We start from the raw sequence: 22,075 nt of genomic DNA, 5'->3' as shown, positions 1-22,075 counted from the left end.
GTAGGTTAGTCATCACTTAAGAATAAGTCAGGTTCTTATTCTTAATGGAAGGTTTCTTTTACATATCCTGGATCAGATCCAACATCAACTCCTAACAGTTAGTTGGCAGAAGGAAGTTTTGTACCTAACCCTTTTACACTCACTCACTTCAGACAGGCAGTATGGTAGCATCATGATGCGTTGTGCCACCAAGCAGTATGGTGTGGGTTTGTGTCTGGAAAATCCCACATGGCACGTTCCTGATCTTCGCCATGTCATCAGTGGTGGCCACCAAGTGGAGGAAAGATGGTCTCCACAGAGAAAACTCCTATCAGCCAGCTCAACAATGGCATTGATAGAGGTCTGGGAGCAGATCACCTGTCCAGCCTGTCAGCCAGGGAAAACAGGGGGAAGAGAAAGTAAAAACTTAAAAATCAGAAACAGCCCCCTCCCCATCTAAACAAACGTCAGAGTCTATCACTCACAGCAACCCGAGGCAACTGGCCCGTCTTGTGCTTCACACAATGCAATAACGCACGTCTTCTGTCGAAACGTGTATAGGAAAAAAGACATGCATTTTAACTGCACCTGGAAGATGACTGACTGGCAGGAGTCTGTATAAACTGGGCCCCCTTAAGATGCCAGAAGAATATGATACAGCTGTCTGAGCAATGCACCATTGCTCCTTACTGGAGAATGCATTCCCTCAATAATTTGGCTAAAACTAAGGAATGTTTTGTTGAGCTGAACTCCAAGGCCTCTGCCCGAACATGAATTGAGCTGGTACATTCTCATGGTTGGGATTCTCTTTTAGTTACTAAGATGATCTCAGGGAACCTACATGGCAAGTCCATCACAACCTTTATACATGGAAAAGTTATGCAATGGGTGGAAATTAATGAACAGATTTCATTGGTATTTTTCCCCCATAGTTTATTCTTATAACACTAGAGATTAGCTCGGATTGTTTCCAATGTACGAACCACAAGATCACTCAAAACAATAGAATGAAATCAAACTATCAAAACCATGGATTACAAGAATAAAATGTCAGATGCTGGTTAAGAAAATAATTTGTGCTTCAAGGCATTTACTATGAATCTAGAGTTCACTAGATCCTCTCCAGTTGAATTTGCCATGACACGGTGAAAGGCTTTTGTGGTAGTCACGCAAATTGTCAAATGAGTGTGACAAGAATTCAACATAAAGCAAGGAAATCAAATTGTAAATTGTAGCCTTTCACATGGAAACATTTGGTATCAACAGGAAAATTTCTACTGAAAGAAAAAAAAGTTATACACTAAAACTGTTAAGAGTTAGGACATTAACCTGATGGACTGAGGACCTCTGCTAAATCTGGACCTCCAGGGATTGAAACAACAGGTTCTTCTGATAAAGAATTTACGAGCAAAAATCTCAGAACCAGGTTGATCTCAATAAGAGGATAGTTAGCATCATTATCCTCATCCCTGCAATCAGATACTCAGTATTCGTCAGGAGAGGGGAAAACATGTAGAAAACACCATCTTCCGAGAATCAGAACCCATTGAAAGTAACTATTTAATTGTTCTGGAAACTGCAGCAACATGTTGCCTATCTCTTGTCTGGAAGGTCACTATGATATTCAAGTCTGGGTAATCTCAGCTGCAAAAGATCATGTAAATATCTTGAGAAAGATCTTCCAGTCATTAAATTTTGTTTGATGCTCTGCAGCTCCTTATTGAGCTGAAAAGTTAATGCTTTGGTAGCAGCAATGCCAAATTCATCCTTGTACAAGGAATGGGAATGAATTCCAGGGGTCTGGGTAACGGGCAAATAAACAGGACTGAAAGAATTGCTCTTTAAAAGAGCCAGCATAGATGTGGTGGGCCAAATGAACTACTTCTGTGCTGTAAATTTCTATGGTTTTCATGTAATTTTCTATGTCTATTGAGACGACATAGACGAGTCACCACTTTGAAGGGTTGTTTAATTGAAATTAATCTAATTAATTAAAATTAATTATTTGGTTCAGCAGAACTCATAAGGAAGTGGTGACTTCCCTCCCAATTTGGATAATTGCCTATTCATTCTCTTTTAAAGCTGGAGTTGAGGTTCACAGATGAAAAATACCAACAAGTAGTTTAATTTGCACCTAGACTTCCAGTGTTGACCTATGAGCGTTTGATGCTAACACTCAATACTATTGATATCGATGTTGAAAAAAGTTGAAACAAAATTTTATTTGTAACTTCCAGTGTGGAACACTTCCAGTGTGGAAGAACTGGAGTAACATCAAACAACTTGGTGAAATTTGATGTGCTCTCAAATACACTAGCCTACAACTTCTCTGTAATAGCACACACACACACCTTTTTTGTCTTGGGGTATTTAGTGGCCATTTTGTTGGCACCTGGTAACGGACTTGCTGCTGATTCTACTTCTGCTGCTGTGGTGATGATCATGGCTGTTGGTGCTGCCTCTGCTGTTGTTTCTTCTGCCATTGTAGCTTCTTCCATGTTAGCATTACACATCCCAACAGTCGGTTCCGGTATATAAGTTTCAGTGTCAGTCTGTTGGTTGCTGGAGACATCCACTTCAGGAGAAGATGGAGGAATATCAGAGCAGCTACTGATTGTTCTGTGCCTCCTCCGCTGCTGTCCTATGTGAGTTCTATTGCGAGTGAAACTTTTCCTTGGTTTTGTTCGACTTACCCTGGCAGGAGTTGGCTTGTTTGCAACTTCTTCTTTTACTGGTTCCTAGGGGAAAGTTAATACAATAATAATGATCCTTGCATTTGATATAGTGCCTTTCATGTCAGAAAGCTGCCTCAAAGTACTTCATAAGATTTACTATAAAGTGCAGCGATTGTGCATTTTATAAGCAAATGCAACAGCCAATTTACACACAGCAATGTCCCATAAACAGCTACAAAGTGAATGAGCAATTTATTATCTAGGGGATTGTTGGCTAGGACACTGGAAGAAACTCCCTTCTCTTTTCAAATAGTGCTACAGGATACTTAACATGTTACTACAGTAATTATACATTCTACTTCCAGTTGAATGAATCAGAGACCAAACAAGATTATTCCAACTGAATCTTCCTGAATTGGGTAAATGAAACGTTAAGCAAAGTAGCAGGTAAAGCACGAGGTTTCATAGGTTCAAATATTGATCAGCAGTGTTACTTCATTTTGGTAAAAGATGCAAATTTTAAGATAGAGAATCTATGTAGTGTATTTTCATCTAAAAATATATTTTGGGGGAAACCAGGATTATAATATTTCATTATTTATCCTTTCAAAACCTTTGAGAATTTCAAAGACCTCCAGAAGATTCCCATTTAATATTTCTAGCCTATTCTCACAAGTACATTCACTCAAAACCGGTTTTCATCTCTGCGAACCTACATTACGTATACCATTTCCATGGCTCCAATGATCTTTTTATAATGTGGCACCCAAAACTTTATGTAGCATCCATCGAGCCTAGCAAAATTTTATACAAGTTTAATATAAGTTTACATTTATTACCCCATATAAAACCCAGAATAGGATTTGGCAGTGCCTTGGGACATCCACCTGACATGAAAGGTGCTGAACAAATGTAACTTTGTTATTTTTAATATTTTTTTCTACCTACACTTTCTCCTTTAATGATCTACATACTTATTCCCCAGATCTTTCTATTCCTCAACATAATTAGAACTTTACCATTCCTGGTATACCAACTTTCCTTGCCCAGCCCACACAATTATTCTCATTGCCCAACATTAAACTATATGCAGCCACATTTTTGCCACTCTGCTAAACAATGACACACTCCTAGTTTCCTATATTCTTGTTCAATTTGCCTAACCCATGAATTTATTAGCATCAGGAAAGATTTGAAGAAGTTCCTTTTGGGCATTCTAGCAAATAGTTTATTCCAGGATCAAAATATCAACAGCATCCATGTATTAGCCATCTTTGGATCTTATTTCCATGCGTTAGTCTACTTAGCAATCTTAAGTCTTGAATAACCAATTACAGGTTACAATGAGCTTTTTTTAAAATGGTAAGAAAAAAAGAACTGTGGAAGAGCAAAGGGATTTGGGTATCCACGTATACAAATTACTAAATACAAGCTCATAAAAACAAAAGTTATCAAAAAGGCTAATGGGATTTTGGCCTTGAACTCAAGAGGGCAGGGAGATAAAGGAGAGGAAATGATACTTCAACTATATAGAGCCCATCTGGAGGACTGCGTTCAGTCTTTGGCACTACATCTCAGGGAGGGCGTGCAGTGCAGACTCCCCAGAATGATACCAGGGCTAAAGGGGTTAAATTATGAGGCCTGCTCAGGAATGTTTAACTGCTTAAACTTGAGCTCTATTTCCTTGAGTTTAGATGGTTGAGGGGTGATCTGATTGAAGCTTTTTAAAATAATAAAGTGATTCGATAGGGTAGATACAGAGAAACTATTTCCTCTGGTCTGGTAGGGGAATCCAGAACAAGGGGGCATCATCTTAAAATTAGAGCCAGGCCAATTAGTGAAATTAGGAGGAAGTTTTTCATCCAAAGGATAATGAAAATCTGGAACTCTCTCCCCCAAAGGCTGTAGATGTTTTCAAGACTGACATGGATAGACATTTGTTAGGTGAGGGTACAGGCAAGAGCGGTTTATTGGACTTGAGGTACAGATCAGCCATGATCCTACAGAATGGCGGAACAAGCTTGAGGGGCTAATGGCCAATTCCTGTTTCTATAAGCCAAGTTCACTTAAGGCTAAAGTTTTAAAGGAAGGTAGATGCAACGGAAATGATTTACTATTGAAGTCCACAGCAGTGTAGTACCTGAATAGAATCTGTGATAGTAACTGACTGTGCATCTTTGTTTTCTATTTTGACATCTTTTGCTGTGCTGATTCGTTCTAAAGCCTGTTCTCTTCTTTTCTCTCGCTTCTCCATCTTTGCAAATGCTTGCATAATGGCTTCCATTTTTCGTTCTTCTCTGGTCTGTTAAAACAGAGGGGTGGGGGGAGAAAAACACGAGTTAATCCAAATTATACAACTTCCAGCTCATGAAATCTTATGCTAGTTTAAATGTAACATCTTCCCTTTTCGCCCACAAATTATAGTCCATTCACTTTACAGTTTATTCTGCGTAGTACTTTGAGACATCTCGAAGATGCAATAAGGAGCTATATCAAATGTAAAAATGACTATTATTATGATGGCCTAATGGATAAAGACACTGCTCATTGGAGCACTAGCTTATATAGATGTGACCTAAAACGTCCATATACTTTATACAGGTTTAAATGCATGTCTATGCCAAGTTATCTGATCTCAGCCGGAGCAGCAGTTGCAGGGGCACAATTGCGTCCAGTGTCCCTGGGCTAAAGAGGGAAATCAGGCAGACTTTCCTGCTCTTAATTGATATTCCGGCAAGTGTGGACCAATTCTGGGGATTTGTAGCTCAGCAAAAATGAAAAAGGATTTGAGCACGTTTCCGGAAAGGTGATAGAGGGTTATTTATGCCTGCAAATGTTACAGCAATTTTCTATTATGAACTGTTTTATGTGAGTTCCACCTGCACATGACTGTTCAATTCTTTTACCTGCTCTGAAAGTCAGAGTGAATACCAGTAAGTCCCACATATGTAGGCAAAACACACTCTCACACAATTCACTTTGCAGAAATACAGGTGATTACATGAAGCAGGGATTCTCTATCTCTCCACCTACCTCCAATTTTGCAATATTGTGAGGCTCTCGTTCTTTAGGGAAAAAAATGAGTTATCGCTTCTTGGTTATCCCAACCTCAACGGTCTCTAATGAAATGAGTTAATAGAGCCTTTTGCAGTGCTACAGAGATTTAAGTAGTCATATTTTCCATAACTATCCCCCTCCTTTGATACATGAAGACAGAAGTTTTGTGTATGTACATGAAGGGACAACAGATAATTTTGTGTTCACACCCTTTTCATAGCTGAAAAAAATCAGCAACTACTTAGGAATACATTCCCGAGGAAAATATTATTCTATAACATAATTACACCATGAAATGGATTACTTAATGAGTTTATTAACCTTGTAATGATAAATGTGAAAGACCTAATATATGAGCAACAGTAACAATGTGGTTAAGAAATTTTAAAGTAGAATACTGCAATTCAATTAGCAACCATTGTTTTTTTTCTAGTTTATTATTGAAAGTTGTTTCAAATCAGGTTTTCTTCAAACTATAAATCTGAAGAAAGCCATAATATAAAGCTGTTATGCGTAGCAGGGCAATCTGGACTACTATATTAAAGCAGATCTGGAGCAACCGCCTACAACATGGACAGAACACTGTCAAGTACTAAAATCTAACTATGAGACTCCATTAGAAGGAATTTAGGAATATCAAAGCTGTTTAAAGCATTCAATCAAAGCTGTTATTATTATGTCTCAAGTCTAGTGACAGGATAAAGCAGCTATTTGCCTGTCAACTTACCATCTTTCTTTTTCTCTCTGCAATCTGCTCCTCAGATTCCATCTCTACTTCATTGCTAACTGGCGGTTTTTCTTCTATATCCTCTATTAAATCTGGCTCCTGCAAGATGGAAATGACTGCTTTACATGGTCTGCACTACGCTCTCTACAGATGATGGACAGCTACATTCTTGCTAGATTAATTACTAACGGGGTATAGAACTGACTACCAAGTTCCTGCATGAAGTACTGCTATATTTTACCTGGTTATTAGACAGCGATACCCGAAGCGGAGACAGTTTTCTTTGCTTGTTTTCCAATGTCTTGGCTTTGATAGTTGTTCCTTCTGTATCTGAAGAAATATTTTGATTCTGAGCATCCTTATCTTTCAAGCTGTCCTTTTCTTTCTTCCCTTTTTTCCTTCTAGTCTCATAGCCAGTGCTGATGTTCTCAGTTGGCTCCAAGTTTTGTTTGAGAACTGGACAGTCTGGATTTACTCTCAAACAAGCACAGTCAACTCTGTATTTGCTAGACGGAAGAACAAAATGTCATCAGCCAAAAACACTTGTGTGTTTTACTTGTAGTAAAGAAACCTAAGCATGTTCAAAAGAAATGAATGCAGCAATTGGCAGATTATGTTCATTTAAATAATAGTAAATGAAATCAATTTTAAACCTTCTATAATTTTATTGGTAAAAATGTGAAGGGGTGGGGTGAAAAAAAAGATGAGGCGCACAATTATCTTCTGCAGTCATTCACATCATTATTTTTGAAGTTACATAAATGGGTCCTTATCATCAAATTCATTTGGATAAGGGTCTAATGACCCAGTTTTTCCAGCTTTCCGCACAGTAGGACACAGGCCTGCAATGCTTTAATTTTGTATGTTCTTGGTCTTAGTTTGGTCACTGGATTTGCAATGAAGGGAAGAAACTTTTAACACAAGGGAAGATGAGAAAAAAAATCAATAAATGGTGTATTCTAAGCACCTCCCAGTGACCACTTAGCATCATATGTAGAGACTTAAAAGGAAGAGAAAATAAACTACAAGCTAAAGAAAAAATTGTCCATACATTAAATAGGGCATATCTAAATGCAACTTGTTGTTTTAAGCTGTATGGGTTAGCAGAAGTACTCAAACATCTTTAAGATGAAGTTCTTTTACAATTCAGTTAAGTTTGTAAAAGCAAGATTTGCCAAATGTTTTGATCAAAATTGCGAGCATTATTCTCACCAGTTTCCATAATCAAAATCAAATCCAATAGTAATTTCAGTTCCCTTTGGAATGTTTCTGGTTGAGTAGATGTGAAGGTGAATCATTCCATCTTGGATTACATGGCGCACCTATAGATACAAAGGTAGACACAAAAATTATTATTCATTTTCACATAAGAAACTTAATAAATCCTTAATAAATTCTTCACCAATATGCAGCTCACCTCTGAATTTGGTATACAAGACCGCCGGATAAATCGTGCTTCATTTCCAAATGTTCTTGCATCAACACACATTTCCAATCCACGGAATTTTGAATAAAATAATACAAAGGGGTATGGTCTAGGGAGAAAATGTAAATTTCATGAACAAAGATATTTCAGCAAATTCATTGCTTTAATTAACTCATCATGCCCACATTATTTTTTCTCCATGGGAACACAAAATTAATTTTCTCTTTCCATATATTGTCAGCCCAGAGGGATTTCAACATGTAACAGCTTTTGGGGCGACAGTAACCCACCCAGCACAAGTTATTTTATAGATTTTTTGGCAATAGTTAGAAATAAGAGAATTGCAACAATTAAATGTAATTTTAACCACCACTTCAGTTCACTATTGTACGTTTTAGTTAAAATAGTTCTAGATGCCCCTAAAATGTGGCACTCAACCACACTACATAAAGGTCAATAATCATACCAACTGTGACCATTCAGTCCATTAGAGTTGCTGTTTGTTCCCTTCAAATCTGAAAACAGGAGTTACCCTCAACCTTGAAATACATTTAACTCAATAGTTATTCACTATAGCTAAAAATTCCAATTGCAAAACATATGGAAAGCCTTTATGCCTAGAGTACATCTACATAGTTTGAACAACATTGAGAATTGCATATTAGTTATAAATAACTAAATAAATAATTTGAGTTTTCCAAATTATGTTCTCACATGCTTAGCCACATTCCAAAGTTGCTCAGTACCTGATGCAATGTTTGTGCTCGATTAGGCCTAAAGTCAGAGCTCACTAATTGTTATGCGCAAAATATGCATAATTTATACTTCCTATTTTATCTCCCTGTAATTCCCAGTATTAATTTTAAACACGTCAAGGCACCTGTAATTATATTAAAACAATTGATGCAGAAATAGCAATTTGTGACCCTTTTTGGCATTGTGACTTTTTAGGGGTTTGGGATAATTCCTGAGACGAGAATCAAGATGGGTGGCACAATGATTGCCATGATTTTTTCTTGCTCAATACCATTCTCTTTTTTCCCCGTTCTTTCTTTGCTCCCATTTCTACATAATATTGTAACTGGCATATTAGTCACCCGCTCCCTACAAGCTTTGTAAATGTTCATCAGTACAAGAAACTTTTCTTTATTTCCACTTCGTCCATCAAATATTTTCCCTTTTCTTTTCACTGGGCTACAAATCTATAGATCAGCACACACCACAGATTGAATTTGTATGGCACACTGAATACACCCGCCGATCTCTTAAAAAGATACCACTAACAGCGAACCGAAAATGGCTTACCTTTTGAAGAAATGTCCATTTGCTTCAAACTGCTCTCGCAACATGAACTTTCCTCTGTATTCAATAATGAAAGTGTCTGGAGACAAATCTTTGGCAGCTTTCAGTATTTTTTTATTTTTTTGTACTTGACTCTGTTAAAAAAAGTTGCAAATTAATAATAATAATAATAATAATAATCCTTGCATTTGATATAGCGCTTTTCACGTCGGGAGGACGTCCCAAAGCGCTTCACAGAACACACTGTGAAGTGAAATAATATGCAACTTATCATTGAAGAATGGCACTTGGTATGTATGTGGTAGTATTGTGAAAGTAATAATAATCCTTGCATTTGATATAACGCTTTTCACGTCTTCCAGATGTCTCAAAGCGCTTCACAGAATATACTGCAAAGTGAATCGACTGTATTTGTGGGCGAAACGCGGCAGCCAATCACGCACAGATAATGTAATGTACTATCCAATGGGTTTGCATTCACATACTGAATGATGAGGCTTTTAAATATGTTAATTTTCTGAAGTATAAACTCACTTCTATTGGAGATTTCAAAGCTGTATTGCTGGTGTTTAGGTCTGATCTATTGATCACCTCCATTTTCTCAGATCCATCGCCTATCTCTAATGCAAGACGGTGTGCTTCTAGGATGTTTTGGATGTCCTCACTGTACTGATTACCATCTGCTTCCTCATAACGATCCATCCACGTTTTGATTTTGTTCTCCCACACAAAACTGTTATCAACAGGGTCAACCTCTGATACTGAACTCTGCTGAGCAGAAGATAACAATCAATCACTAAACAGTCAATACATTTCATTATACATTAGGCCATAAAGAAAGTCGTGCTTTTTGGCTCAAACATTGTGGCCAGTTTGTTAAAATTATAGTTTTGGTGCAGTTACTAAGTTCAAGCTCCTACAATGAATATTGGAGCCATCCATCAACCCACCCCTCGCTCTCATTGGACCATCCTACCAGCAAATGGATGGTCTAATGAAAGCGTGAGACGGGTTGATGGACAGTTCAATAGGAGCATACTCACTGTTGTCATTAAACGTTGCAGCAACTAAAAAGTGTGTGTTAAGAATTGCAACAAAATCTTGACCCGTCATTTTCTTATGTTAATTATAGTCTTAATTGGACAGTGAACAAATTCCTTCAAATAGTGCAACATCTGCCCCCTCCTCCAATTAAGATTTTTTTTCAAGAATACTATATAAAACCTTATGTTCCAGTTATTTCATCTTAAAGACTCAATTTTTGAATGTAATAGAAGCTGATCGCAGGAGTCAACGGATTGGATGTGTTCAGACACATACATCTGTGATTTTGTAAATAGTTTCAATGAGAACATCTCAAATTAAGATAGGGGAAAAGGAGGGACATGAATATATTTTGAAAATATATATTTTATAAACTTTTCATACGGGGCAAACTTTAATACAACTACCAAATGCTGGAGTAAAATACAAAACTCTTATTACCCCCAATAAAACAAATGGTTATGATATGCAGTTCTTTTTTGGAGAAAATAGATGGCCATTAATATTTGGAGTGCTGCTATTGATATATATCTGGATTTTGGGGTTGATTCAATGTTTGAGTTGGCCTGATTTTAACAGCTGTGCCTCGAATGACATGACCACATCCAACTATAGGATTTAGGGAGAGAGGCAAGCAGGGTAACAATCCTACTGTATTACTTAGAAAGTATAAATTCCTACCTTTACTCTTGAAGATTTTCGAGATCCTTCGCGGAAAGGCTGAAAAACACAAAATATTTATTTACCTGAAATGAATAATTACAACTACTCAGAAACCACGCTTTAATTTCAATTTTGCAAAAAGCAGCTCATCTATATTTTCTCCGGTAGCTTCTGAGATCACAATCCTTCAATACCAGAAGGCTGGTGGACAACTGAAGCCCAGTTTCTACCAACTGCACTCTGAACACAATTACCGTGGCGTTCTAAACTGTAATTTGGGATTGAAATCTCTGCACATTCTCTTTCTCTCCCTTCGAATCGCTCACCTGCTCGGTGCTATGCTTACTGACCTACGCAAGATCAAATCACGACTTCTAGAAAACAGTGGTCCTGATATTTGGCTCTGAAGCTCGTTTTTTGTTCTCAAGTCTGGACACCTGCTATTAGAAATCTGAAAAGTTTTGCCCAATATTTAAATACCAGGTTGGTGTACTTTTTAATTCTGTTACATAGAACTATGGGTTATCAGTGCTATTTTGATCCAGCTGTAATTGGTCAAACGACACGTTATCCACTGCAGGTCTGATAGAGGTCTCAACAAATTTCTCCATGAACATAGATTATAGGACTCGGGACAAATACAACTCAAAATTCACACTTGTCAACTGCTAGAATGGAGAAGCTCATAGAGATTATGCCAATATATCACAAATTTTCCAATGCTAAATCCTTTCTCCAATAAAAAATTCAATAAATCATTGGTAACTTGGTTTATCCTTGTTTGCCATATAATTTTTTTTTACATGAATTTTCAACCAACAAAATAAGGTCTTTTGAAGTGTGACTGCTAATAAATTGCCATTTTTTAAAAAAGTTTTACAGTGGTTGTTTCCACTGTGTGGCACTATAACAAAATACTTATAAGGTGCATTAATCTAGTATGTGAATCCAACTGAACACTACCTTACTTTTGGTTTCACCCATAAAATAGTCAATTCACTTTACAGTATATTCTGTGAAGCGCTTTGAGACGTCTCAACGACGTGATAAGGCACTATATCAAATGCAAGGATTATTATTATTAATACTAGTTTCTGTACAGCACCATCACGTGGCTAAAGTTGGGATAACAACAGAATAAATAGCAAGGCTATATGAAGGACAACATCAGAAAACATGTTCCTGGACTTCATTCATGAGCATTCTTGGCTCCAGTCAATATAGGAACCAACATATGGCAAGAAAAGGCCATTAAAAAGGATTCATGTACATCAGTACAAACTATAGCAGTGCAACCTCTTTGAAAACAGAAAATTCATATCCAAAATGTTTTTAATCCCTAATTGCAATTGTATCTGCCACATATTAATATATTTCTATTAAAGTCTATTTTCAAGCTGTTCAGAATCTACTGTTCATATATAAACGATGTATTGAAGGCAATCAGATTGGCAAGCATTTGGCACACCAGACTTGTGTGTCTGCAGAGCTCATCTTTACGTTGTTATCAAGTTGTCCACTGGCCTTGCTCCATGTCCCCACCCACAATCGACAGTCGAGCCTTCAGCCTTTCTGCCCCAACCTTCTGGAACTCCACCTCAGAATCCCTTCAGCTCGCCCACTCCCTTGCCTCCTTCAAGGCCCATCTCAAGACCTTCCTCTTTGTCCGTGCTTTTCGTCATTCTCTTCTGTCCCCCAACTTTGCACTCCACCCCTCTCGATTTTAACCCCCAGCTCAGATGCAAACTCTTGACTGCCCAACGCCTTGGGACATCCTCCCGACATGAAAGACGCTATAATAAATGCAATTTGTTGTATCATTGTTGGCAAAGTGTCAGCCTGACTTAATTAGTAGCACTCTCATCTCTGAGCCAAAATATTACAAAAAACAGGGTATGTACCCAGGCATACGTACTGGGTAAATGTAATAAATCTTGCAATAAGGAAGGTTAACACGGTTACTATATACAAGCAGCAACAAGCAAACCGGACCAATGAACCATATCATCTCTTCTCACTCTGCCTGGATCGAAATGCTATGCATAACCCTGTTGGAAAGAATGTAGTCTCATCATGTATACTGCGCTCTTTGACTGCTTCCTTAATGGGTGTCCTTGATTTTGTTGCCCATTTTCCGTGGTTTCTATTTCTTGTGCCTCTTGAGCTACAACGAAGACCCGCCCTACCTGCTCTCTCCATCAGTAGTGGAAGTCTGGTTTCTTTGTTTGATTTTGTTTCTGTGCTCACCTATCATAAGACCATACTCTATTTATTCCTTTCTCCTTTATTATATTCCCTAATTTCCCACAAATTCCCTTGATCTACTGTCACCCTCAATATCCCTGATTTATTTAGGATGCTCCAGATTGATCCTATGTATATCTTGGATAAATATTGCATAAATGCTTGTATAGCGTCCCTCATTGGTAATTATTAACAGTTTAATTATCTTCCTGACTGAACTTCATCTCTTAATATTAATTATATTGATCGTCTTTTATGCAATCTGTATTTGTTAATTTTACATTTCCAAATGTGCATGGACATGAAAAATGCAGTGCCTGTAAATTATAATTAAGTAATCTTTTGTTGAGTTTTTAACATCAGGTCAATGCAATTCAATAATTAAAAACTTCCCATGCAAAACAAAGGCCAACAATTTAACTACAACGTTTCAGCTTAAACTATTTTTTTTAATTCTCAAATCAGAATTCAGATTTCTCCAACTGATTGTTACTCCAACCCAAATGAATTATAATTATACATATTCAACTTGCCTTTCTAGATTTTGCAGTATTCTGCTCCTTCTCTCCACTTTTCTTTCGCTTTTTCTCATTTACCTTTGTTACCCTGGTAGCAGTCAAAGTGATGGTTGTCGGCGTCTGCTGAAAGGCAGTATATAGTTCCATAGGCACCTCATCTCCACTTTCCGTTGCACTGGTGTCTCCATCTATTTAAAAACATAAAGAACAATAATTCAAATATCTGGCACAGAGAATCACACTTATATTTTACCAATTTACTCTCAACTTGCAGCACCTTAAATCCTGCAAAATTTTTAAAAAAATATGGATTTGAAAAGAATGACACATGGAAACACTTATGTACAAGACCGAATCTTTGCTGAGGTTTTTCTTCCAAGTATTTACTGTCTAAGATGAAAGACTGGCAATTGTGGCTCACCACAAAACTAATAGAAATTATAGAAGTGTAAGTTGTCCTGTCAAATAAATGACAAAGCCAAATGAAGTGTTGAAGCCTATCAATCACTCACCCACGCAACCTTTGAAGATTCTCCAGATGGAGAACAGTTTAATGATAGTTGGGTCTATTATACGTTGATGTGTAAACCACATGTAAACAAATCTATTGAGGTGTTACGATTACCATAACGGTCATTTTTCAGCGCACTCAACAAATACATGTGCTTACATGCAGATGACCCCATGAATTACAATAGAAAATGCAATGAAGAGAACTGTATCATACCATAGTTCTCTATATCACTATATAGTTCTGTCTATACGGTCATGTGCTTATAACTTGAACAGATCATCAACTCCAAGACATAACATAATATTTTTCTCAAATCTATATGTTGTACTGCTTCACTCTTTGAAGATAATATGCGTTAATGCGACATCAAATATGCATCCAGACCAAAATCCAATGTGCTGAAACAAAGATTTAAGGGAGAATTATAATAATTTAACATTTAGGATCATTTAAAAATCTCAATTTAGCAGAGAAAAAGAATCCCAACTATTTAGTCAGAAACAAGTGATCACTTAGCTCAGATGTTTTATAACAATGTTAGGCTAAACCAAATACAGCCTTTAATACGGAGTCTCAACAAATGTTACCTCACTACAGTTTCAGCTAACAAAAATGTGACCATCAACACAATCGGAATAAATTAAGACTGAACCAGACTAGTCACCTGTTCTTTGGAATTACAATAAAACTTTCAATACATGGAACTATTGGTATCTTGCCATTCCTTTTAGCTTTTGGGCAAGTTCATTTCAGAATTATAGCTCAAATAAATGCCAGAATTCTGTTCTCATGACCATTACAATATGAAGCAACAGAATTGATGAACCAAAGAATGTCTACCAGATTAAGTAAACGCCCACACATAATACTTGCATTTGATATAGCGCCTTATCACGTCTTTGAAATGTCTGAAAGCGCTTCACAGAATATACTGCAACGTGAATTGACTACCACTGTAGTATTATACTGTGCTCCAATTTTATACTGAGTCTCTAACTTTCCTTCTCAATCTCTTTCTGACCCTAACCGTACACTATAAAAAAGTGCTGGATTATAAAAGTGCTGGATATCATATAAACTGGTATATGGATAAACTATGTTCAACTATAATATGTATGTGAAAAAAACATTAAATTTTGTTTTACACTTGCAGAAACATGTGAACTTTCAGTTATTTTCACCTGTTAGCAACAACTGCACCGAAGATAGGATCTAGGATCTCAAGGGGGGAAAAAAAAATTACTGTCAAAAAATGTAGGTGCGCAAGGAAAAACGTCCCTGGTGGGATTTGTTGCCTTAAACCATGTTTTGTTTGCAAACATTTCTTTGAAGCCATTCAGATTAATCCAATGTCCTATCTGATAAATTAACCTTTGTAAAACCTCCCAACCCATATGAATTTATAATTCTCGAAAGGATGTAGGAGTTAACTTGACATTTGAATCACTGTTTGCCTAGATCACCAACCTTGATTTTCTCCCAGTAGTAAATACAAGGCAGAATGCATTATGCATACAAATGACTAAGACTCTCAGATACAGAAAATATACCCTCAGGAAAGCGGTTGCCCATCTCAACAGAGAATATGTTCAGATAGAAATGTTCGTAATTACCATAACATACTGTTTGTCAAAAGAAAATAAACCCTAAATCCTGTCAAGGTTTTGTCAAAAACAATAAACCCCAAATCCTGTGAGCTCACCGACTACCTCTCATGCAGGATGTATGCACAAAGTATTTTTCATGAACAAAGTACAACTCACTCTCAAGCTTTCAATAAATTCTATTAGAAGATATATAATGCACTCACCTGACATATTTTGCCTTTTTTTCGTCTGAAGCAACACAGCCCTGTCTCGATCTAAACACCTAGAAGAATAATCACAGTATTACAAGCAATAATAGATTTAAATTACGATTAATCAATCAAATTAATTTAAAAAAGCTTCAACAAGTTTAAAAAAAGGAAAATGTCATTATGGTCTTACTAACCTGGGCTGACAACGATCACACAGGTATGTTTCTGGAATGTGTTGCCTGTCGATCCCCATACAATCTATATGCTGCCAGACACTAAATACATCAAACAAAAATCAGACATTCAGTTGATGCAAGTTGAAAAACTGTTTCACTGCAGAAATTCAATGAAACATTATGCTGGTTAAATTAAAAATACTTCACATTCGGAAAACCACACAATAAGAATTACCCTCCCCAAACATTACCGTCATTCTTGATAATTATTTAAGATGCTGCAATTCAAAAACACTTGGCTATTAACTTGAACCTTTGTGACTAATTACATATGGAATTATAAAAAAATAAAAGCAGTAAGAAAGTCAGTATAACTTGGTACTGATAATGAAAGGGGGAGGATTGCCATTTATTAATTCAGGGGTTTAAAAACAAGCTACTGGATACAGAATTGACTATCTGTTTTTTTTTAAATGATAAGAATTCTATTTTTCCCCATTTATTTCCCATACTAAAACTCAGAATGTTTTGTTTTAATAATAATGTGGCCATTGTTGCCCCATCAATGGATTCTTGCTAATGATTATAAAGCTCTACTAGGACACTATTTGGTTTAAAATAGAGGATTGCGGCCAAATCACAATACAGAAATGTATTATGCTAACACAACTGGACTAAAAAGGATAGAAAAAATACCTCCATAGTAATTCACAAAGACATAGTAAAAAAGCTATCTATTGCTTGTGCTAATTTAGCTTTTAGGTCAACTGATTAACAGATGCAATATTTACACTACATGTGGATAATGCGGCCCTCAAGTTGGCCATCCCTGATATTATGAACAATTAGAATTCCTTTACAATGAGCAGCGCTACAGTTTTTGTATATTTCTTCAAATAAAGAAACACAACCCGCATGAAGAATACACACATACATTATAGGTAAGATTAATGTAGTATCTTCCTACCTGCATTTGTCACAACAGATCATGTACCCATCATCATGGGTGAAGCCACAGATGCATCTAGTAACATCTGTGCCATAGCTTCCATCCTCAGATGTGCTGATCGTGGTGGCGCTGGAGGTCTCATCAAAATTGGCAGTGGTAAATATGCTCACCTCGTTTTTGCCTATTACAACAGTTGGCGGAGGAGAAGCTGGGGGCGTTGGTGGAGGACGAGCACCATAGTTATGATCCTGCATTTGTGGAAGAAATTAAGATTTGAATGACTACAAGTCAATCTTTTCATTGATTTTCTTTGGGTAATGAAACAAGCTGCAAGTGCTGGGGAATTAAATAAGTTTCCATTTAAGGTACCTGGTGCTAGTTTCAATTACATGTTTGGTAGTGAAATGGAAGTTCTAAGAATGTGGTGTGACTTTCAGTTCAAAAACTGATTTTTCCATTTCTGCCTCTATCTTTATAAAACACATTTTGTATTAACAGGAATAGATCCTATCACAGTGATCATATCACAGAAAGTATTGTGATCATCTTGTGTATTTAGTTTGAAGGGTCAAATGATATAAGTAACTGTTTGGAAGAACCTATGTAGTTTAAATTTGCATGGATTTTCATGCTTGCATCTTTCCTATTTTTCCTGAAATGTAGAGCTAAAATTCGCCTATGCAATTACCAAACCATCAAACACTGGGATGCTGTACATCCCGGTGTTTGATGGTGTGATAATTGCACAATACTCATTTTTAAAAAAACTGCTGGAATGAGATCAAACAAGTGGATGAGACATCTTAGAAACAGGAGTAGGCTATTCAGTCTATTGGGATTTTTATGCCAATCTATTAAGTCCATAGCAAATGTTTTATTCCCACTTCTCCATCTGTTTAAGTATCCCTAAATAACATTAATATGTCCCTTTCAAACATTACAATTCTACATCTGAAGGCTCTGTTACAGTATGCTCCAAGCTCTTAATATTCTGGTAGGAAAAAATGTTTTCCAATCTCACCTATGTCCCCAGGTTCTTTACCTGAACCGCTCAGGATTCTGTGAACCGATTTATTAATATTTACTGTTGTGACAACTATTACTAAAATTGCCGTAAAATAATTTTAGGATGTTATCACAGGAATTATTACACATGGAATACTTGCATCCATCCTTCTTAGTAGTTCTGATGCGGATGAAATTTAATGATATACTTCACATTGGTTCGATAGACCATTTTCTTTATACGTACTGAATCAGTTATGACAAAAAGAATCGGAATGAAGATATTCTTAACTGTTAAAGCGTACAAAAGTTTTGATGGTACAAAACTTACCGCATAAGGCAAACCAATATAACTGTGTGAGTGATGAGAACTGCTGGTGTATAACTGGTGTGGAAAACCATTTGACTTCTCCAATATCACAGGGCTTGCTTCTACAGATTCTGGTCTAGAAAAGAGAAAATATTTACTTATTCATCAGTTGTTTGTTGGCATCATTTTTTGAGAACTGTTTAGAGTTAAAACATTGCACAACAGCCTATCAAGAGCTGGTAGGATTCTTGCCTCAAGAGTCAAAAAGTTGTGAGTTCAAGCCCTATAATGGTCTTTGAACACCCACAGTCTAGTCGACACACCAATACAGCGCTGGCGGAGTTCTGCATTACTAGATGTGTAGTCAGTCGTTTGAACGAGACATGAAACCACATGGGCCAACAACAAAACACAGGAATCACTCTTCAGGCTCCACAAAATAAGCAATACAACTCGTATTAGTTGGGACCATAACATTTAATGACTTATGCAAAGTCTGAGTTAGAAGCAAAATCTATAAAATCCGATTTAATCAATAATCTACACTCTGCATGCATAAATCAATGCAGCCAATAAGTCTGCATGTGGTGACGGATCAAGAATACGTTTCCCACGATTCAATGCATCTTGACATGTCTAATGCGCACTGGAATTGCATTGAATCACGGGAAATGAAGTTCTTCTGCAGATGCAAGCGGCGACAGATCAAGATAATGTTTCTTTCGATTCAATGCAGCCAGTAAGAGCGGGAGTAATGGAGGATAGGGGAGCATCATTATGAGTTAAGAGATTAAAAATACGATGAGTGCAAAGAAATCTAAGTGGTTTTGGTGGGAAACTGAATGGGACTCAGTTGCATCTATGATTTATAAAGGTAAAACTTATGCGAGCTTTACTGTATATCAATCTCACTCGATTCCTTTTATAATTAAAAATAATCTTTAATCCTGAATGCTAGAAGAATTTTATAAATTTATACATGTAGGCTTTAAAAATACAAGGTAAAAGAATTAACACAATATACAAAAAACAGAAGGTTTACCAACAATCTATATTCATTTGCAAAGCTGTACTTTTCATTACGATACAGGAAACCACCAAACAGGTCTCTCTCGCTCGTTCGTTTGATGTTATCGCCATCTAGCCTCGAGACATTAAATAAACTATTTTGGAGATCTGCTCACACCTGATTAAAGGCCTTTAAAAATAATATCATTGATCTGAATATTGAGTGAGAGCTCATTCAATTTGAAATACCATTATCATTGAGACATTGTCCCCAAACCATTTTAGGCCTCAGCACATTTACACCCAAGTCTAAGCAGTTTGGAAGACGATGCTTTTTCAAATCTCACTACTGTTCACTGTTTGAAGGCTTTGATTTAAATTAGTAATGAAGTGCATTATTCCCAGATACATTCAAACCCTAAACGAACTCACGTTAAGCGTATAAACATAGAATTCAAAAGGTATTCCAGATGTTAATTCTACTTTTAATCAATTTACTACTATTTAAAAAAGTTTGTAGCACAGATCAACAATGATAAGGATTTACAAAACATAAACCCTTCATATAATGGGGCACATTTTTGAAGAGTAACAAGACACTTAAAAATACCCTTAATAACTTATTAACGTGTAATTGTGTGCATTTCCTGAATTTTCAAAAGGAATAGATGTGGGACACGGCCTGACATGCAGTGTTCTTTTCATTTGAAAACAAAAGCCAAGGTCGTTAAATTATCAGAAATTGCCTATCATTCTCTTCTCATCCAAAATGAACCACCAGGATTCTGCCAACACTACCCCCTCGAGTAATTTAATAAAATAATAATCTTTGAGTTTCAAAGCGCTTCACAGGATATACTTTGAAGTGAATTGACTGTGTATTTGTGGGCGAAATGCAGCAGCCAATTGCGCACAGCTGTGTAATAAAGTACAATTAAGTAGAAATTTAAAGTGAATAATCTGCAGAGTAAGGCAGATTAAGAGAATAGCAAGTCCTTTTTTGGACAACAGACCTGAAATTCCATCTTGCCTGAAAGATCATCTCATCTTACTTAATGTCTCATCTTACCAAGCAGAATGGTGGAGAATTCTTAAATTCAGCCTTAATTTGGAAGCTGTTTTTCCCTGGTTCTTAAAAAAAATCTTTCAAATTAAGACTCATAGAATTTAAAACTTTGAAGATAACATGGTTTTAGTAGAGAAATTTCCAGCCCTAGATTCTTGGTACAACCTGCAAGTTCCTTCATCTGACAATCAGTTACTAAAGATTCAAACCAGAGGAAAAAACAGGGGTTTGTTTAAACGCACAGGCCTCCCTGGTGAAAGTTGGGCTCAGGCCGGTGAGATAACAGCAAAATGTATGGTTGGGCACATGTGCGAGATTGCCAGCTTTGTTTCCAAAAACAATCTGAAGCCCCAGATACCAGCCATAAAACAATGTTGTGCACACAAGTTGGGAGGACATCTCAATGTGCTTAACAGGATATACTATAAAGTATGTTGACTGTGCATTTTGTAATATTTTGTATTTTGGTTCACGTGGGTCTGAAAACTTCACTAGCAACTTCTCATTTAATCAGATAGGAATTGTTTTGCCAGTAAGAAAGGAAAGTTTTAGAATTTTTATAATATATAGTTTAAGGTTAGATATTGAATTGTTTTGATAATTTCAGGGACCTCAAGTAGACAGACAGATTCGGAAAAAGAAGAGATACAATGAGACAAAGAAAAGAGAAAGAAAATGACAGAATTCAAATGGAAAGCCTGAGAGAAGGGCTGGCGCATTGTTGTAAATTAGCATTTTGTAATTGTGTGCTGTCCAATCATCCGCAATGTTTGTTTATCCCAATAATAATAATCATTGCATTTGATATAGCACCATATCACACCGTTGAATGCTTCACAGAATATTCTGTAAAGTGAACTGGTTGTATATTTTGTGGATGAAATGCAGCAACCAATTGCACACACCAAAATAATAAATGCAGATAATCAGCTCCCTACTGTACAACTAGCTACCTACATTTAAAAAAGAACTCAATGAAAAATGGCACTTAAAACATGATCTTACACAACAAATAGTTATTAGACCTGCCCCATAAAACATCAAAAATTCAGATCAAAATGGTCTATCCTAACAGCTCATCAGTAATAAAGAGCAGTACTTAAACGAACCAACTGCTGACAAGTACAACATGGTCACCAACATTGTCTTGCTCACTTCCTTTATATTACTGATTAATTCAACCAGAATAAAGAATGCTCAAGCTACACAATGAAACATATTGCAACATAATACTGGTTTATCACTACTAAACAATCCATATAGGAGTCCTGTAGCTCAGTGATTAGAACTCTCGCCTCGCAAGAGACCTGGGTTCGATTCCTGGCAGGGCGAAACCTTGGGCAAGTTTCCTTACTCCACACAAAATAGAATTGGTCGCTTCAATCCACGATCGTTTGTGGGACACTGATGTGCGCAATTGGCTGCTGCATTTAAAAAAATAATCAATTTACTTTACAGTATACTCTGTGAACGCTTTGACACGTCTAGAAGACGTGAAAAGCGCTACATCAAACGCAAAGATTATTATTATACAATTCTCAAAAGTGAAGAAATTGAGGTCTGAGGTTCAGACCTCCTCAACCTACCCGATCTATCCTTAAAACTCTCTGAACT

General features: G+C 36.7%; 1 protein-coding gene across 8 annotated transcripts in view; it reads right to left on the bottom strand.

Moving 5' to 3' along the window:
• The window catches only part of kmt2e (lysine (K)-specific methyltransferase 2E), a 48,400-nt gene that overhangs the window by 16,952 nt on the left and 9,373 nt on the right, over positions 1-22,075 (bottom strand). For 2 of the 8 annotated variants that reach the window (XM_007890873.2, XM_042335921.1), the window contains exons 3-17: positions 18,409-18,523; positions 17,091-17,320; positions 16,142-16,222; positions 15,960-16,018; positions 13,651-13,823; positions 10,892-10,930; positions 9,701-9,937; positions 9,170-9,300; positions 7,856-7,973; positions 7,651-7,760; positions 6,680-6,944; positions 6,439-6,537; positions 4,795-4,956; positions 2,331-2,717; positions 148-366 (exon numbers count right to left, since the gene is read on the bottom strand). In XM_007890873.2, the coding sequence (XP_007889064.2) occupies positions 148-366; positions 2,331-2,717; positions 4,795-4,956; positions 6,439-6,537; positions 6,680-6,944; positions 7,651-7,760; positions 7,856-7,973; positions 9,170-9,300; positions 9,701-9,937; positions 10,892-10,930; positions 13,651-13,823; positions 15,960-16,018; positions 16,142-16,222; positions 17,091-17,320; positions 18,409-18,523 (2,425 nt within the window). The remainder of the gene's footprint in view (positions 1-147; positions 367-2,330; positions 2,718-4,794; positions 4,957-6,438; positions 6,538-6,679; positions 6,945-7,650; positions 7,761-7,855; positions 7,974-9,169; positions 9,301-9,700; positions 9,938-10,891; positions 10,931-13,650; positions 13,824-15,959; positions 16,019-16,141; positions 16,223-17,090; positions 17,321-18,408; positions 18,524-22,075) is intronic. The other 6 variants (XM_007890874.2, XM_007890875.2, XM_007890876.2 and 3 more) reach the window with 6 other exon arrangements.

Source organism: Callorhinchus milii, unplaced genomic scaffold (assembly GCF_018977255.1).
Source record: "Callorhinchus milii isolate IMCB2004 unplaced genomic scaffold, IMCB_Cmil_1.0 Scaffold5, whole genome shotgun sequence".
Taxonomy (NCBI): domain Eukaryota; kingdom Metazoa; phylum Chordata; class Chondrichthyes; order Chimaeriformes; family Callorhinchidae; genus Callorhinchus; species Callorhinchus milii.
This window is presented reverse-complemented; position numbering and strand designations above follow the sequence as displayed.